The sequence below is a fragment of the Oryctolagus cuniculus genome, chromosome 6 (assembly GCF_051225735.1).
Source record: "Oryctolagus cuniculus isolate XC-2025 breed Fujian yellow rabbit chromosome 6, ASM5122573v1, whole genome shotgun sequence".
In the NCBI taxonomy this organism is placed as follows: Eukaryota; Metazoa; Chordata; class Mammalia; order Lagomorpha; family Leporidae; genus Oryctolagus; species Oryctolagus cuniculus.
Genome location: NC_142872.1, coordinates 99,646,644 through 99,665,546, shown reverse-complemented (window position 1 = coordinate 99,665,546; position 18,903 = coordinate 99,646,644). Strand labels below are relative to the sequence as shown.

The following is an 18,903-nucleotide window of genomic DNA, read 5'->3' as shown; positions in this document are numbered from 1 at the left end:
CACTAACAATCTAGGTGTGTTGTACAGCTGGGGTGCAGACTGCAAGAATCAAGGATGTTTTGATTATCTTAGGATTTGTTGTTGAACTGTCACTCTTTAGCTCCTTGTTGTCTTGATTCTCTGTGCAGGGCTTCTATGCAGTAGCTCCAGTGGAATCACCACTGCCTACTGCTTGCTGTGCAGTCGGCTCCACGGTTAAGGAACCTGAGGTCTGCTAATCAAACCTGGGCTTTTCTTGACACAGTGATTGTGTTATGGATCTGATTTGAATGTACAAACCTTTATCTTTCATTAATGACCTAATGAGCAACTTGCTTTAAACATGGCTCTTTTTCAGACCCTCCTCATTCTTTGTCCCACAGGGGGTAGCCATTAAACATGTCTGACAGGCATGCAGTTAACCAGTTCCCTGCTGAGTTTTGTCAAATATTTAGTAGTCCTGCGACATCAAGGCACTTCAAACCAGCAGGAAACAGTGGGATTCAGCTCTTTTTTTTTTTTTTTAAGAGATTGGGTAATTTTAACTTAGGTGTTCCTTCGTATTTTCTAATGAGCATGAAAAAATTCATATACCCAACTTTTTATAATAAGTCATTCTAAGACTTATAGTATTTTACTTCTCAAGCTCTGGATAGTTGAAGTGGTTTGTGCCTGTCTCTTCAGGTAAAAAGAAGTCTTCAGACTGGCGAGATGAATGTCAGAATCCACAATAGAAGTATCTCGTCTGGGTTTATTGGATTATAAATCAACCTAGGAAATTTATGGTAGCATAAAAATTATTGCAGGTGTGAAAATTTCAAAGGAAGCCATGTTATTTAATTGACATTGAAATTTATGATTCATTTTTAGTGGAATAATTTCTGTAGTTTCATAAGAAAGAAACAAAATCTCAGTTTATAGTTGTTGATATGTTATAAATCTGTAACAAGTATGACAACCCTTTAAATACCAAAGTCAGGAGCTTATATTTTAGCATACCAAAAGCATCAAAGTGATATGATTCATAAATAATAAATCTTATGGTATATATAGGGAGATAACTTCAGTAATCTTCTAAGATTGTTCATTTTTATTTCATCCAAATCAAGGTCCTTGACGCTGTACACTGGAGTGTTTAGAGGTGCAGTGGCAGAAGCACACTGCTTTGTTCTAGCAGTTTGCCCAGTCAGTTGTGAAGATGTGTGCATTACAGACATAGTTAAATACTTTTGCCATTATTATTTCAACAGTGTTCTAAGATTCCTGATTTCTGCTAATGCTTTGAATCATAGGAAACATTTTTAGATTTAGAATAATAGATTTCAAAATGTCACATTTTTTTTTTTGGCTAGCGCCATGGCGCACTGGGTTAATCCTCTGCATGTGGTGCCAGCATCCCATGTGGGCACCAGTTCTAGTCCCGGTTGCTCCTCTTCCAGTCCAGCTCTCTGCTGTGGCCCGGCAGGGCAGTGGAGGATGGTCCAAGTGCTTGGGCCCCTGCACCCGCATGGGAGGCTGGAAGGAAGCACCTGGCTCCTGGCTTCAGATTGGCACAGCTCCATCCTTTGCGACCACTTGGGGAGTGAGCCAACGGAGGGAGGACCTTTCTCTCTGTCTCTCTCTGTCTGCGACTCTGCCTGTCAAATAAATAAATAAAATCTTTAAAAAAAAGTCACATTAAAAAAAAGTCACAGCTGTATGAACAGTCATGTTTTTATTTCTGAAAAGAAAATGTATATCTGAAGCAGACCATCTGAAACTTGTTTTGATAAGTCATTGATGAAGTTTGTAAAGTATGACTCTTAGGACCTTTTATCAACATTTTATTATTTCTCATTTAATTGGAAATTGGGCCCTCAAGCAGTGGTTTCATATATTTTTATCTGGTTTATTGGGCAGTCTCAATGCAGTGAGGGCATAAATGTGAAATGATGGTGTGTAAATCTACTCATTGCTTTCCTGTGTGCTCTGTCAAATCTCCCATTCATGGCCATTTATGATACCTTGGGCAGATCCCATAGTTTTGTAGTTATTTGTTTAAAAACATCTAGTGTAGTTCAGTGTAAAACCAAGTTCATGTCTCCCTGTTGCAAGCCATTTACTGTGGCTCAGGAGACTTAGAGGCAGAAGGGTAGACATCGGCTTCTCTCTCTGCTCTTCTCTCCAGCATCTTTGAGTGTCTGTGGTTGGTGGCTCAGAGCTTGACCTGATTCTGAGGCACCTTCCTCCACAACCTACATCGGCTTCATGGCCTTACTCCTCTCATCCTGAGTTGTTTGTAGGGAACTAAGGTAGGGGAAGAGGGTACCTAGCCTGGTTTCCATCTGCTGCTGGTTTCCATGTTGACAGTGTCTGTGACTTTCTTGAGGCCAAGGTCAGTTTCTCCCAGCTCTCTCCGGCCCTCAGGAGCAGCCATGTTTCCTTTGGGCTTTCCCAGTCCATACCACTGTCCCCCTGTGTTGGTGGGCATCACTTTGGTTAGCTTGAATAACTGCTTGGCTTCTTCTGAAATTCTCATTCCCTCCAAGAGCCGTGGAGATCCGAGGTGAGCATGTCTTCCATCCTTCTTGGTTTTTTTCAGGTACCCTATGTGCCTTGGCCTCTTTTAGCAAGCTCTCAGGTGTCTCTAGGCCTAGTCTTTATATATAGTTTATATTCTTCCAAAGCTCTAGGGGCACATATCAGACTCAGTCAGAGGGAGCCTGCAGGTTCAGTTCTCAGCAGACCGCCCACCAGGAATGGAATGTTATTCTTCCTTTCGTTCCAGTTCTCCCACTATCAGATGTTCTGTTAGAGCTGTCACAGGAAATACTGTATTTCTCCTAAGACTGGACAATCCAGGTGATGCCCTCCTGTTCACCTCCCCACCCCTTGTTCCTCTGTGTATTCTTTGTGGTTGGACCAATAGTGCTGATTCCTACAAAGGGGACCAGAGTAGAAAATAAGGCCTTAGCTTTAAATGTTGCCAGCCCTTTGAGCTCTTTTATTGTTGGTTCTGGGTTCTGGTGTCAATTCTGGGGCAATTGGAAAAGTCTCACTGAGATTAAGATCTCTCATGAGTGATTTTTTAAAGTTACTTAAACAGAATAGAGGTTATGTTTTGCTCATGCAAAGGTCAATCAGTGTGCCTTGTAGGACTGGCATGGTGAAGTCTTTAGGGACCTAAGTTCCTTCTAACTGACCACTCTACCAAATACAGGTTTTGGTCTTTGTCCTCATGGTCAAAGATGGTGATAATCTAGACGCCAAGCATCAGCTTTGCAAAATGGTTAAAGAAGAGCAAAGGGCGCACACCTGAAATCTAATTTTTAGAGTTTCCAGACCTGCCACAGAATTCTTTGATTCACACTCTACTTAGTCAGATGATCAATCAGGATTACATGAGGGCCCAGGAAGTGTGATCTTTCTTCTGAGCAGCCAAGTGCTCAGATGAGAATTACTGGGGCAGGGAGGGGGTTGTTGAAGGACAGCTTGCGTTCTCTAGCACAATGCTGGGTGCCACTACATCTTGGAGCTGTGTGCCAATTGTGCGTTCATCTTTCACATATGAGTCGCACAAGGGAGCTTCAGCAGGTTCCTGGGAAAACAGAACTAAAAGCTGGCATGCATTTTCCATGAACTATCTGAAACTTCCTAGTGTATGTACACTGACACTGAATGTCTGGAGGATGTGTGGAATTTTATTAGGTACTTGCAGGCTCACAGTGAATTGCGTACAGGTAGGAGAAAAGTTAAAGCCTCTTCAATAGTGGAGTGTAAACCACTGATGGAAATGAAGTTTAAAACCTATCTTTTCAACTGAAATCGTTGTATGTTTGCACTTTCTGCCTTTCGTTCTCAAGGAGAAAGAATAGAGCTGCATTGAGCCTGTTGACATGTAGGTGTGTTCAGTGTCACTCTGCGTCATGTCCTTCACGTGGGCTTTCAATTGGTGTCAAAAGGGTTATTATATTTTATTAAATTTTAAAAGGGCATGTTTTATAATAGCCCTATATCAGCCATAATACTTTAACTGTACCATAAATGGTTGTGAACTGTAGCTGTTACAGTGTCACCATTTATTGGCTTCTGCATAAACCTGTTGGGTGATAAGTTTCATTTTTCCCCATCATACTAAGCTGATGCATAGTAAACCACACTTCCACATTCTTGAACTCAGATACACTGAGCTTTCAGTTTGCTCAGGGGGTATAGTACAGTGAATTAAAACTGTCGTCAAATCTCTTTCCCCAAGGTTAACATGAAAAAATGTTTTTATAACAAAATCTTTACAGTACTTTGGAAATAAGGCTTTTATATTGACTTGATTTTAGTCTTAAACTGTGTTTTATAGATTCCCAGGAAGGATATATTTCTCCATCCCTAGGGAAAATGATGGCCATTCTCAGTAACCCAGCTGGTTTAGAAAAGTGGAATTATTCAAGCATTAGACTAGGATTTGTTTTGTGGTAATTTTCAGTTGGATCCATAGTAGACAAGACAGCATAAAGATGGTCCGTATTCTATTGCAAAGATCTGTGGACATTAGGCAGCAATTGAAAGAAAACCTCAGACAAGGACTTGATATGTGCTGTAATTTCCTTCCTCACAAATTCAATTTTCTCACCTAAGCCTTTTTCCTAAATTTATGTACATTTAACAAATTAAGCCAGTTTTCCTTCTAAATATGATTAGTAGGACTCCCATTGCGTTCTATGGGCATATTTTCACCAGTTTATCATAGAAGCAGTGCTCATGTGACTTTATTAACTTACAATAAGAAAAGATCACTAAAAGAACTTTTTTTGGAAGTAGATAAATGAAAGGATGGAAATTTTCTTAATGAGAAGAGGACTTATCCCTCCCATCCCCTTATCCCCTGCCTCTGATATAGAGGGTCTTACATGTGGTTTTAATCAAGGCTAGTTGTGTTTAAAGGAAGAATAATATTGTAGTAACTTTATTTTGCTCTGCACTTTACAAATCATTTCAGTTTAATTCTATTTGACTATAATGTCAAAAATTTCAAACGGTGTGATATAGTGATATATATATCACTATATATTATATATTTATATATATGTATATATAAAAAACAGTGATTTTGTAGGGACTATAACATAGAAAAAGAGGAAATGTCATTACCAATTAAGTAGCAGTCACATACTCATGGAGTCAAAGATGACTGACAGCTCAGGTTGGTAAAGTTCCATCAGAACCAAATGAACTTGACTTTTGCTTGTGCTTGAATCCTGTATGCATTATGCCTTGTGAACAACTTGACCTTAAAGATAGATGTAGCATTTAGTTCTGAATGGTTTTACCTAGCTATACATAAAGTGCTTTTTGTAGCATTTCCTAAAGTCCTTCAAAAACCTAAAAACAAACAAAACAAAAAACCCACTTAAGATGAAATTAATGGACTTTCCATAGATATAGCAGCATTTCAGTAAGGTTTGAAATATTTGAAGTGTATTCTGCACAAATTTTTTGAATTTTTATTGAAATCTAAACCCTTTGAAAAAGGGCCTTTTGCAACTGGCTCCCTCTTGAAAATCGTGTTCAGCAGATTGCGTGTGTTCTGTTATAGGTTCACTACTGTGATAGACAAAGTGGCAAAGAGTGTGTGACCTGTCTGACCTTAGCCCCTGTGCAGATGACTTTCCATGGTATTGGAAGCTCCATTGACGCCAGCCATGACCAGGTATCATGTGCCACTGCTGTTTTGCTGCATGATGGCCCAGCTAAGAAGTCCGAGGCCATCAGAGTGGAAGCTATGTGCACACATACAGCTTTGCTTTTCTTAATACACTTACCCACTAGCACCATTTCCAGACTTTTCCAAAGTTAAAATTGTCTTGGGAAACTGTTACCTTAGGAGACTTAAATTATTTTAGATTTCTCATTTGTAGTTCATCACTAATTTAAATGTGTAAGATTATTTTCTAAGAAAGAAAAAATTGCCCCACAAGCTACTTTTACTTTTAATAATCATATGTGAAATGAAGGATCCATAGAATAGTGTAACACTGGAGTCTCACTATAATATACTAACTTGGTTCTGCTGAAGAGTTTTTCTGTGACAGAATGAATGTCAAATAACCCTGTGAACATTCAGAACCATCAGCTTAGTCCCATAACGTGAGATGTTTTTGAAATGAAGTTCCAGTGTTGTTGTTTTTATTTCTAAAGTTTAATTTCTGAAGTGAAGCTGAAAATCTGCAAAGTACATTGTTTCTTCATAAACACATTCCTTTGATTGTTTAGATAGCAGCAAGAGATGACATCCTGTTTATAATATATATTTTCAATTAAAATAATCATCACATGAGACTAAACTAATGATCTAGGTCATAGAATTAGTTTACATGTGCCTAACCAGCTATGCTTTCTAAATTAACCATACAAGTTTAGAACTGTGATAACCCATGTTCACTTCCATTGTTGAGCAAATCTGAGGGCTCAGTCTAATGGTCTCTGACTAATATTTTTTTCTCCAGTTTGAGTAGTAGTGCCTCTTGCATGGAGAAAATAAAAGAATACATTAGTGTATCTTCTCAAACTCATGAATTATCTTCATCCAACCCAAACAGGACCTCAGATAATATTCTTAAGGGTACACCTCTCCATTGTGGGTTTCCACTCATTGTTTGTTGATTGGTGGGGAGATGCTGCGATGCTCGGGAATGAGCAGCTAGTTGGAAGTTAGAAAATCTAAGTTTCAGGAACTAACTGTGGCAGAATACAGCTGCATCTCCCTGGGTGGGTTCTGTCACCTCCTTGCAACTCTGTTTGTTAAATGAGGGAGTTGGGTTAGATGACTTATAAGATCCATTCTGGTACTACCGTTTTATGGTTCTGTAACTGATCTTCCTGCTCCTGGTTAGTGATCCTAACCAAAAATAAAGAGTTACTGCATGTTGATCTGGAGAGCCACTTAGAGATTAGTGCTTCTTGGGACTTTTAAAATTATAGCTACAGAGGAGATCTGAGGCACAGCCTGAACTCTACCTTACAGAAAGTATTATGTGCTCTGTGCATGTGCTATGTGCTAAGGATACATGGTGAGAATTTTAGAATTGGTTCTTGTTCTTCTGGAGCTTATAATCTAGCAACTGCACCCCTTTGAATTTGGCAAGTATGGCCATCTCTGTATCTGTCTCCGTATCCACTCATGGCAGAAACAAATGGCAAGAGCAGCATGGGATACCCAGCCTTCAAATTTCTGAGGCTGAGCAGAGAAAGAGTACACCAATGACCCATCCCAGACGTCTGAGGAGAGCAGCCCACTGCTCATGGAGGCAGTGTGTTGCTGTAGAGAACACTGGACTGGGAGTGGAAACTGGGCTCAAACTCAGCTTTGCCAGGAACTAGCTGTGGAACTTTGTATCTACTTCTTTGGAACCTGGCTTCCATTCTGTAGATTCCATTTATAGGACCTTCTGGAAAAAGGCAAAACTATGGGGATAGAAAACAGATCAGTGGTTGCCAGGGGCTGGGACTGTGGAGTGGGATTGACTCAAAAGTGTCATGAGGGATTTACTGGGGTTATGGACGTGTGCTGTATCTTGATCGTGGTGGTGGAAACACAACTGCACACATTTGTCAAACTCATAAACTGTGCTCTAAAAAGAGTACATTTGATTGGCTGTGGATAATGACTGAGTAAACTCAACTTTAAAGGAAAAGAAAGCTGGATTCATTGCTTTATCAGTTTCTAAATGCAGTACTGACCCCAAGGAAACGTGGAAGAATATCATCTCTTTGCCTCTCGTGAACTCTTGGGGGTGTTGGATCCACATTGAGACACACTGAATTTAACCTGTGGCCTGGTTTGGTGCTTGTCCAACTGCCAGTAATTGGGAAGGCCTGCTTCAGACTTCCTAAAATAGTAATTAGTCTCCAAAAGTGACCTGTGCTCACCCCTATCGGACTTCAGGGAAAAGGTCTGCAGGCCAGAGTTTCCCATTTGGGAGCTTTGAGTTCTCATTTAGACAGGGGCAGTCCTTCAGTCTGGGTTTGCTGGAGGTCCCCACGGTGCCTCTAACAGTCTGTTATATGTGTGTTTCCTTTACTCATCACAACAAATGTTATGTTAGAAATGTACATTGGTTTAGAATGTTTAATTGTCCAGAACCAAAATATAGTTTACATTCCCACATACTCACTTCTTTAGCACCTGTGTGCTAACTGTGAACAACTGTGTGGGAGAACTCCATTAGACTCTGGAGTTTACAAAGATAATGAATTTCAGTCTTAGTCCTTGGTAAGCCAGTTGTCTTGTGAAATTTAAAAACTGTTGATCTCAGGGTAGTTTCAATAATGAGTGATTATCATTATTTATGAATCACATAAAAAACACATTTAGATTGAGCTAGTGCGGACTCCAGTCAGTATTTTTCAGTATATCCTATGTGGAGATTAAAGTTACATTGGATCGTGTATATTACTAAAAACAAAATTCTTGGGAGCCAGTGTTGTGGCATAGGGAATCAAAGCCGCCACCTGCGATGCTGGCATCCCGCATGAGCTCTGGTTCATGTCCCGGCTGCATCACTTCTGATCCAGCTCGCTGCTAGTGGCCTGGGAAAAGCAGCTGAAAATGGCTTAGATACTTGGGCCCCTGCCACCCATATGGGAGATCTGGGTGAAGCTCCTGGCTTTGGCCTGGACCAGCCCTGGCCTTTGCAGAAAACTGGGGAGAGAACCGGTGATGGAAGATCTCTGTCTCTCTCTATTTGTCTCTCTCTAACTCTGACTTTAAAAATACATTAAAAAAAAAAAAGTATATATATATATATATATATATACTTTTTAGGAATAGCACAAAAAATGTTTTAGAAACCTCTGGATTGATGTAACTCATTAATTGTTCTTTACTCTCTTCTTTTGGCTTGATACCATTTCTACATTTTTCTTCATCACTTCATTTATTCATTTATTTGAGAGGGAGAGGAAGAGAGAGAGAGTGATTGATTCAGTTCCCACATGATGGTTCATTCCCCAAATAGCTGCAATTGGCCATTGCTGAAACAGACCACAACTGGGAGCTGGGAACTCAGTCTAGTCTCCCGTATGAATAACAGGGACCCAGTTGCTTCAGCCATCATCTGTTGCCTCCTAGGGTGCACATTAGCAGAAAGCTGGAACCAGGAACAGAGCCAGGACCAGATATGGGATGTGGGTGTCTTAACTGCGAAGCCGAGCACCCCCCTTCATCACTTGTGGGGATCACTGAGTACCTCTTCCTGTCTGCCTCCTTTACCTTCCAGTCACAGCTCCACAGTCTTCAGAGTCATAAACTTCCTTCCCCGGCTTTTTTTTTTTTTTTTTTTAATTCATCTTCATTTAGATTGTATCACAAGTGTCACAAAGGTTGGGTGAGTAGATGTAGCTTAGTAAAAGTACTTTAGTTTAATTCAGTAATAGTTTGCTGCTGTCTCCCTTTATGTGTTTAGGTAAGTCTGGAACTTGCTTGCTTGAAATAGCTATAATAATGAAGTAATAAGTCTACTACTTAATCAAGCACTCTAGAACTAGCCAAAGAAATGTAACATCTGTCCGCTAGACTTTACTGTATGTGCCTTCTAGTCAGCAAAAGCAAGATTGTCACGTAAATGACAATGCATATTTGACACAATACTTAGAATAAAAAGTTGACAATTTTACAAGGGAAAATAAACAATCACATTTTTATGTAATGCGTTTACTATATACTAGATACTACACTCAGCTTTTCATACGTTATTTTCCTTAATTCTCACAGTAATTCTCAAGAGTTTTTACTATAGCAAACTGTATTTGCTATACCACTTTTTAAGGTTTATGTCCAGATAGTAAAATTAAGTTGATCTTTTCTCAATCATTGTTGTGTGCTTTGAATAGGATTCAGGTCATTCCTCTCAACAAAAGGACAGTGATTAAGGGTAACAGTTTATAAATCTAATGGGTATTTCATTCTTCTTTTGATTATAAGTTCTGATTATAATTTATTTTCTGATTAATTAAGTTTCTTTACCTAATTATGCCATAAAGTCTTACAGTGATATGATATTTTAAGACTAAATGTAAAAAGGCCTTCTTACATATTATCCAAACATATTATCAAAACAATGGTATATTGCTTGATTGTAGACTATGTGCAGAACTTTTGCAGTATTAATTGGTCTTAAATAATATCTGTATTCCCTTATGCTTGTAATTATAGTCTAGGAGTGTTTCAGCCAGGATGCTTTTGGCTACAGATAACAGAAAACCTGACTCATTCAGGCTTAAATAATAAGGAACTTCATTAGCTCATCTAACAGGAAGTTCAAAGGAAGAGTAAACTTCAGGATTGTTTGATAAAGTAGCTCAGTGATGTCAGCAAGGGCTCAGGTTGTTCCCATATCTTGGCTCTGTCATACTACTCTTCATCCTGTGACTCACAGAAGGCCACAGTCGCTCTCTGTGTCACAGGCAAGACAGACACATCCAAAAAGAGACATCTGGTCTTGTGTCTTGGCCTAAGATATCTGAACTAGGAAACCCTCTGGCCGTCTTTCCTGCACAGCTCATAGACCTGGATTGGGTTGGCTGCATGGAAGAGAAATGACACGACTGCTGGTATAAATGCTGGGGTGAACTGGTTGTTGAGGAATCAACCACATAGACTATTACATAAGGGATAGAATGCTACATAAAATTTTAATAGCCATTAAACATTAAACAAAAAAATAGTTAAAATTAATTTTGATGTTTTATTTGACCCAGTATATCTAAAATATAATTTTTTTTTTTTTGACAGGCAGAGTTAGACAGTGAGAGAGAGACAGAGATAAAGGTCTTCCTTTTGCCGTTGGTTCACCCCCGAAGTGGCCGCTATGGCTGGCGCGTTGCGGCCGGCGTGCTGCACCGATCCGAAGCCAGGAGCCAGGTGCTTCCTCCTGGTCTCCCATGCGGGTGCAGGGACCCAAGCACTTGGGCCATCCTCCATTGCACTCCCGGGCCACAGCAGAGAGCTGGCCTGGAAGAGGAGCAACCAGGACAGAATCCAGTGTCCCGACCAGGACTAGAACCTGGGGTGCTGGCGCCACAGGCGGAGGATTAGCCTAGTGAGCTGCGGCGCTGGCCTAAAATATAATTTCAACATGCAATCAGCTTTTAAGATTTTGAGATATCTTACTTTTCTTTAATACTTCAAATTCAGGGTATATTTTTCAATAATAATACATTTAATTTTGTGTACCATCTTTCAGGTGTTCAGTAGTCACCTGTGTTTTGGATAGCACAGGTCAATGGGATGAAATCAGAGACGTTGTGTGTCTCCAGTCTCATACTTTGCTCTTTACTCTGCATTTAGTTTATACCCATACTTAATGCTCTTATGGTATTGGGTTACCATGTCTGTGCTGTCTCACATTTTTGTCTTTGCTTTCCTGGGTCTTTTCTCTTTGCTTACAGGAGAACTTTAATTTGCGTATTTATCAGATCCAACCAAGATGTCTTGCTGGTCAATAGGCCTTTTCCAAACAGAGAGAGAGAGAGAAAACTCTCCCCAAGTTGTGCTTAAGGAGTATTTTTACATTATCCATTGTTAACCCTGTTAGAGCCGTGTTTCACCTTGTGGCATTCTTGTGCTGTGGTGTTTAGGAGGCACTCAGTATGTGTTTCTAGGTTGGGATTAAATTGAAATGCAAAGAAAACTAGAAGACTTGGATTAGCTAGAATCATTTGATAAAATCAGTGAGAGAAACGGAATGTGTTTCTCTGAAGGTGGCCCTGTAAGGACAGCTTTTGTGAAAGGATCCACTCCTTCAGAAGGAGTCCACATGTACTCCTTCTGAGTACAATGTGACTGCCCCTAGGAATCCATATGTTGTCCATTAGTTCTTCCAAACTGTTCATAACTTTTAATTTTTCTAACCTGTCATGCATTTGAGGACACCCTGCCTGCATATGAGTCTTGGATTCCTAAGTTACCTTCTTCAGGTAGCAGGAGCTGCCTCCTGATTCCATCCTCTGTCACGTCGTATGCAAGTCAGTATTCACTGAATGATGTCATCCTTCATCAGTGCATTCCTCGAAATCTAGAGAGGCGCGAACATCACAGGTTCGAGCAATAATTACCCAAGACAAATAAAATGCCTTACTAATGTAGAAGACATGACTAGGTGGCATTGCCTAATGACAGATACCATGTCATCATCCTTGACGCAACTGCAGTGGGCCCTGGCTTTCTTCATGTTCCACAGACTGTACATTTTGAACTTCAGCTCTTTGCCTGCTCAGTATTCAGCCATAGTGCCATGTGCTGTGGGAGATGGAATGACTGGATGTAATGACTGTTAGTGGCAGCTTCTAGATGGCCCTGAAGCTGCCAGAATCCAAAATTTAACTTGGCTTTTGTTACTTTTTATGAATTAGGGTGCCAAAAGAGATAAATTAAAAAGGCTAATAAACTTTAGTGTTAGTTTTGGGAAAGTACTTTCATATTTTTTGGTTTTCATATTTCAAAATATTTCCTCCAAAACTTACCCCTTGACTATAGACCTGAAGTTTCTTCTTTATTATATGAAATTTCCATTTACACAAATATATTTTGCAGTTAAGGAATTCAGTCATACCTTCAAAAAGCATACTACAGCAGGAAACGTCTTCAGAAACTTCTCTCAACCACTGGATAGGTATTATGTATTGATTGATGTGCTGAAACTGGAGTCAGCACATTATGGCTCATGGGCCAAATCCAGCCTACCACCTAAACTAAGAATGGCTTTTACTTTTTGAAATAGTTGAAAAAAATCAAATCAGATTAATATTTCATGGCTTATGGAAATTACGTGGAGTTCAAATTTTAGTACCCACAAGTACAACCTTACTGGGACACAGCCATAACCACTGACTTAAGTGTTGCCTATGGCCACTTTCCCACTACAAGAGCCACATGAGTAGTTATAACAGAGGCTGCCCTGATTGCCTGCAAAGCCTAAAATATTTACTATTTGTTTCTTTACTAAAATACTTTGCCAATGCAATCTCGGAATTGGAAGGAAGACATTAGGCATTCACTTTGCAAATTTTGCTTCAAATGCTACCTTAAACATGGTCATTCAGAGTTCATTCTCTTTCAGAAAAGAGCCAGTTTCCTGGAAATATTGCCCATGTTATAGCACAATTAGACTTGACTGTGAATTTTGGATTTATTTACTCTACAATGGAAACCAATTTTATTCTCTAAGGGAATAATAAATAAGTCTGTCTTCATCAGTATTCATCAGAGCACTGAAAGGAAGTTTGCCTGTAGCAAAGGTCACTTCTGTCTGCTTGCTGGAATCCCATTTAGAAACACTTCATAAGCTGAACTGGTGTGTGTGTGTGTGTGTGTGTGTGTGTGTGTTAGGTAACAAGGAGTATTCGGTTGTTCCCATAGTGATTTTTTACTTCTTTCATTTCAGATGCATAAGCAGTTTCCAGGACCAACAGTGAGTTATAGGGAAAGGTAGTGGGAAGATTGAATATTATGTATTTTATAACTGACTCATAATTTCATTTATGCTTAGTGCAGCATGACCACATTTCTAAGAGGTTGCATATATCCAATGATATTGTGCACACAAGTGACTTATTAATTTGAGCTATAAAATAATTTTGGACTATAGTCAAAAGCCACGAACTTACTTACTGCTTTCTTTCTCCCATTTTTCCCCTTAAATGATGAATAACAGCTATTTTAATCAGCAAAAAGTGTGAAATTTTAGGTTAAAAAAACCTGACTTTTCCCAGCTACACAAAAAAAACTTCATTTGCTTATTTAATCTGTAGCTCAGTTTACCTGTAGCTCAGTGTCTATAACAGGTTATCTCTTTGAAGGTAATTTCATGTTCATGATCTCATAGAAGACAAGTTAAAGTATAAATAGAATCCAAAGTGTTTTCTAATAATTTATGTCAATTTTCAACCTTCCTACATGGTCCACATCAGTAATTTCTCAATTTTTATTCAGTATTCTAATTCTTAATGTCTCCTCTAAATTAAAAATATTTAGGAAGGAATTTAGTATGCCTAGTATTCTGTATATCTGTATTTTGAAGTTGGTTTGAAGATCATTGGGGAATTATTCTAAAAACTTTTCTGTTAGCAGTTCACACTAATGAATCATAACCAGATACATTATTAAACCAATAAATACCATATGTATATAATTGACTAAATGGATGTGAAAGTTATAATGGAAAACTGTTGCCTATATAGACTTTTTTAAAGTGACGATCAATGGAATATAGTTCCCTAGGCCACAGATTTGAGAGCCTTATTGCCCACTGGAGGTCACTTTTACAACCTAAAGAGTATTACCTTCCTCGTAAACTCAGATTATGGTGTTGTGTATGATTTATTACACTATTTAAAGCTGGAAAACAGTAACTTTCTCTCCCTAAGCAATATACCTTCAATTAAGTCATGCCTTTCCCCAAGTCCAAAATTCTTTTTTAGACAAACCGGTTACAGGTTATACTTCAAATTTTTTAATATTATTATTTTCATTGCTAACAGTTATTTGGCCTGCTCTCTTCATTTCTAAGTTGGCAGTTAATGCCTTTTTAGATCACATATTTTTAAAATACCCTGTGGTTAATTGGCTTCTTTTTTGCATCATCTAATGGAAGGAATTGAAGGCATTGTTAAACTCTAAAATACCTAACATCTTTGAAATTAAATTACAAGGGCAAGGTAATGATAAAAATTGTCTCTGATACCCTTTATAAATGGCACAGTGATACGCTACCACAAACCTGGGTTGGGTCACTGCTGTTTGGTTAGGAGGGTCATCATTCCACTAAGACCTACACTGATATTTCTTCCTCTAAAAGACTGATGTTCATGACTTTCACTCTGGTCCATCTAATATCACCTGCAGAGAGAGGTTATGCCTTCCCATAGGTTTCTGCTTTAGTAGGAAATATATAAGAAAATTTTCAACCTAGGAGGAAGGTTGCGTGTCAAGCAGAGTCTCCTTGCTGATATGTTTCTGTTTCCTAGATGACTCTTTGAGGGCATCCTTACCCATAATTTCCTCAATATCTGTCTGGCTGATCCTACCCACTCACCCTGAACTCTCAACTCCTGGCTACCTACTTGTTGTCTGCTCTGTTGGTTTGTCTTAGCTGACCAGTTCTTTTGTCATCTTAGATCTTGTCCTGCTTACCTGACTGTTGGCTTCTGACTGTCCACTCTTTTTGTCTGCACCTGACATTGCAGAGACTCATTGTTCTCATATTTCTCCCCAAATCTAAAACTGACCAAGGGTGACAGAATTTTATTTTATAGACAGTTTATTCTACAGCTGTTATAAAATTCAGATAATATCAATCTATTTGCTGGCAGAATTGATACCTGGTGTGTCTCTGATATTGTACCATGAGTTAAAATGTTTAAAGACTTTTATATCATGTGGCAAACAGTTGCTGCTTTACTTATCATCCCTGCTGTCATAGCCTCATGTCCATTTCTGGGATTTCCCAGAATTTCCTATTTTGTATTTCCTATCTTGTAAATAAAACCCTCAAATTGAGTCAAGTTAAAAGTTGGAGACAGAAGGTACAAAAAATAAAATCTTAAAGAGGGGTCGATGGGAGAAGTTGGAGAAACAAGACATATACAGAAGGTAATTGAGGACCAACTGCAAATTAATATGATTTTTGTATCAGAAATATTCTAAAATCTATGCATATATGAATATTGAAAGGCTGTGGAATATAGGAATGATGAAGAACAGAAGAATTCACTGAGTTAAGTATTGTTTAAGAGTTGATGAACCAGAAATTGAAACACAAATTGTAAGGGCATTCCACATGGGGTAAACTACATGAGAAAAGAGATTGGCAAAATATATGCAGAGGAAGAAAAACTCAACTTGGCTGGAGCTCCAAAAATAAATGATTTTACATGAGACCAAGGCAGTTGACCATATTCCTGAAAGCTAGACTTACCAGTATAAAATTTACATTCTGTGCATGTGTCTGTAAGATCAATATGGCAGCCAGATGCAGGAGTCTAATGGGGAGGAGAGCATCCATCCTGGAAATAGAGGAATGGATGCCAGTTAACTTGATGGGTATGACTCTGAATACAGTAAGAAAAGCAGCACTCCCCCTTAGAAACATTGCAGAGAAAGAATCAACAGACCTTGTTAACCAGCTGAGTAAGAAAACATGAAAAAAATCAGAGTGAGAGCTGCACAAATCCTCTTTTCAGCAAGCTGTAATAAAACTGAACAAAAATGTCAAAAACAGCAACTTTAGGACTCTGAAAGTTGATAGAAGGCATTCAACAAATTGAGAAGCATTCATTCATAGAAAAACTACTGAGTTTCATGTAAGAAAACTAGGATAGTGTGATGTTCCTGCCTGGGGTACTCCCACCCCACACCTCCAGACTCAGCACTATATTCTACAAGCTCAAGATGAGCCATAAAACCCAGAAGTTTCATTGAAGAAGTAACCTTGATTGATATTGATATGAAGAGAAGTATGAAGGCCTCATGCCCACCAGCAGTGTGAGTAACAGTAGACATGTTGGTAGAAAAAACATAAGAAAGGCAGTCTAGAGCTCAGTGAGTAAGATGACAGTCTGGATTGGAGGCAACAACAGACCATCAGGCTTGCCAGAAATTTATCAGGGAGATTTGGGGAAATAGTGCAGCAATGCTCACCACATATTCCTAGTTAACCAAAAGGCTTAATACATGTGTAGAAGAGATCAGAGAGGATTTCAACGCCTTGGATAACTGAAATTCTGCACATATGCAGAGGAGATACAAAAGGGCTTGGCAGAAAATAAATATCAGAGCAGACTTGAAAACTTTAACTTTTAGTGTGCTCCCTAATCCACAGATCCATTGGTAAAGGACAGAAGCTTTACTGGTTTAGGGCATTTTAGCACAGCCACTGACCATTCACTGATCACTCAGTTGTGAAGACACAGGAGTGAATCCTAGGGAGCCAGATTTAAAAATAAAAACAAGTTTTAAAATGGAGTAGAGATCATTTGTAGTCATGTACTATGAGTGAGATACATTCCACAGATTCAGATAAATTTATAAACAAGAAAACCACAGCAAGAACAACCCCGAAGGGAAAACATTGACATCCAGAATTACTACAGTGACAATGTAGTATCTAAAATTTCAGGGTTAAATAAAAAGTTAGAACATACATAAAAGAAAAAAGGGGGACCAATTCTCAGGGGAAAACAGTCACTGGGAACTGTTTCTGAGTGGACACAATGTTGGCCTTGTCAGCTATACTATGTTCAAGGAACTAAAGGAACAATGACTCAACAAGCAGAGACTCTCAATAAAAAAAATAGAGATTATTTTTTAAATAAAAAAGTCAAAGAGTCTAAAGTTGAAAAATACACGAACTGAAATGGAAAATTCATTAGAGTGATTCAACAGATTTGAGGTGGCAGAAGAATGGACATATGGACTTTCAGGTAGACCAAAAAAGTTATCCAGTTAGGATAGCAGAGAGGAAGTAGAATGAAAAAAGTGAATAGAGCCTTAGAAACTGTGAACAACATCAAGTTGCATATATTAGGATCATTATTTAGTTTGGTTTAACGTCTGAAAATCAGTTACTTCCTACACAGTATTTATAGAGACATAGCCCACACAAATATCTCAGTAGACACAGAAAAGACTTGAAAAAATAAAACATTCATTCCTAAGTTAAAAACTGAACAATCTGGAAATGGAAGGGAATTTCCTTAATTTGAGAAAGAACATCTGTGAAAAGCCTTCAGGTAATGGCTTAATGGTGAAAGACTGAATGCTTTTATTGCGTAAGATTAAGATTAAAAACAAGGCAAGAGTGTCTGCTGTCTTTACTACTCAACATTGTTTTAGAGAGTGTAGCCAGTGCAATAAGGCAAAGAAAAGAAGGAAAGTAAAAGAGAGAGAACGAAGGTATGTAGCTTGGAAAAGAGGAAGCAAAACAGTTAATTGCAGATGACATGATCTTGCATGTAGAAAATCCTAAAACACAAACACACCTATTAGGACTAATAACCAAGTTTAGTAAAGTTATGGACAGGATGCAATGTACAATCAATTGTATAAGTATTTCTGAATATTAGAAGTAAATAATCCAAAGTGAAAGTTGGAAGTCTACTTTGTTCATAAAGTATCAAAGACAATAAAAAAAAAAGGCTTAGGAAGCAACTGAAACAAGAGGTGGAAGACATACACAGAAAACTAAAACATTGCGGGGTGAAATTATATAAGATTTCAATATATGAGGGATATTCAGGGTTCATGGGTTAGAAGACTGCTGTTAACTTGGCAGTTTGCCCCTCGTGGACCTACAGAGACAGTGTAATCCCTATTAAAATCCCAGCAGGCTGCTTTGGGTAGAAATTGACAAGCCGATCCTAAAATTTACGTAGAAATGCAAAGAGCCCAAAATAGGTAAAACACTTTTGAAAATGAAGTACAAAATTAGAAGACCTATACTTCTCAGTTTTTTAAGTTTCACTGTAAGCTATACTATTCTAGTTAGCAGCATAAATATAAACATATAGATAAATAAAGTAGAGAGCTCAGAAATGAACCTTTGTATTTATGTTCAATCAATTTTTAACAAAACTGCCAAGGAAATCCAATGGGGGAAAAGATAGTCTTTTCAATAAATCATGCTGTAGATCATACAAAAAAGATATAGTTAGATCTTTACCTCATGATTCGTGCAAAAATCAATGATAAATGGATAATAGACTTAAATGTGAAACCTAAAGAAAGCTATAAAACTTTTGAAAGAAATAAGGTTATCTTTGACAATGGATAAATTTTCATGACCATGGATTAGTCAATGAGGTTTTTTAAAAAAATTATTTGGTTCAGTTGAAAGGCAGAAAAAGAATTTCAGAGATCTCCCAACCACTGGTTCACTCCCCTCATGTTCACAGTAC

The 18,903-nt window shown here is 38.4% G+C and overlaps 1 protein-coding gene across 50 annotated transcripts in view; it reads left to right on the top strand.

The window, feature by feature from the left end:
* The window catches only part of STAU2 (staufen double-stranded RNA binding protein 2), a 368,761-nt gene that overhangs the window by 254,115 nt on the left and 95,743 nt on the right, over positions 1-18,903 (top strand). For 35 of the 50 annotated variants that reach the window (XR_016235741.1, XM_070075206.2, XM_070075198.2 and 32 more), the window contains one exon: positions 5,549-5,662. The exons of the other annotated variants lie outside the window; for them this stretch is intronic. Coding sequence is in view for 34 of the 35 variants with exons in the window: in XM_070075206.2 (XP_069931307.1) it covers positions 5,549-5,662 (114 nt within the window). In the remaining variant the exon portion in view is untranslated. The remainder of the gene's footprint in view (positions 1-5,548; positions 5,663-18,903) is intronic. 50 annotated transcript variants of the gene reach the window in all.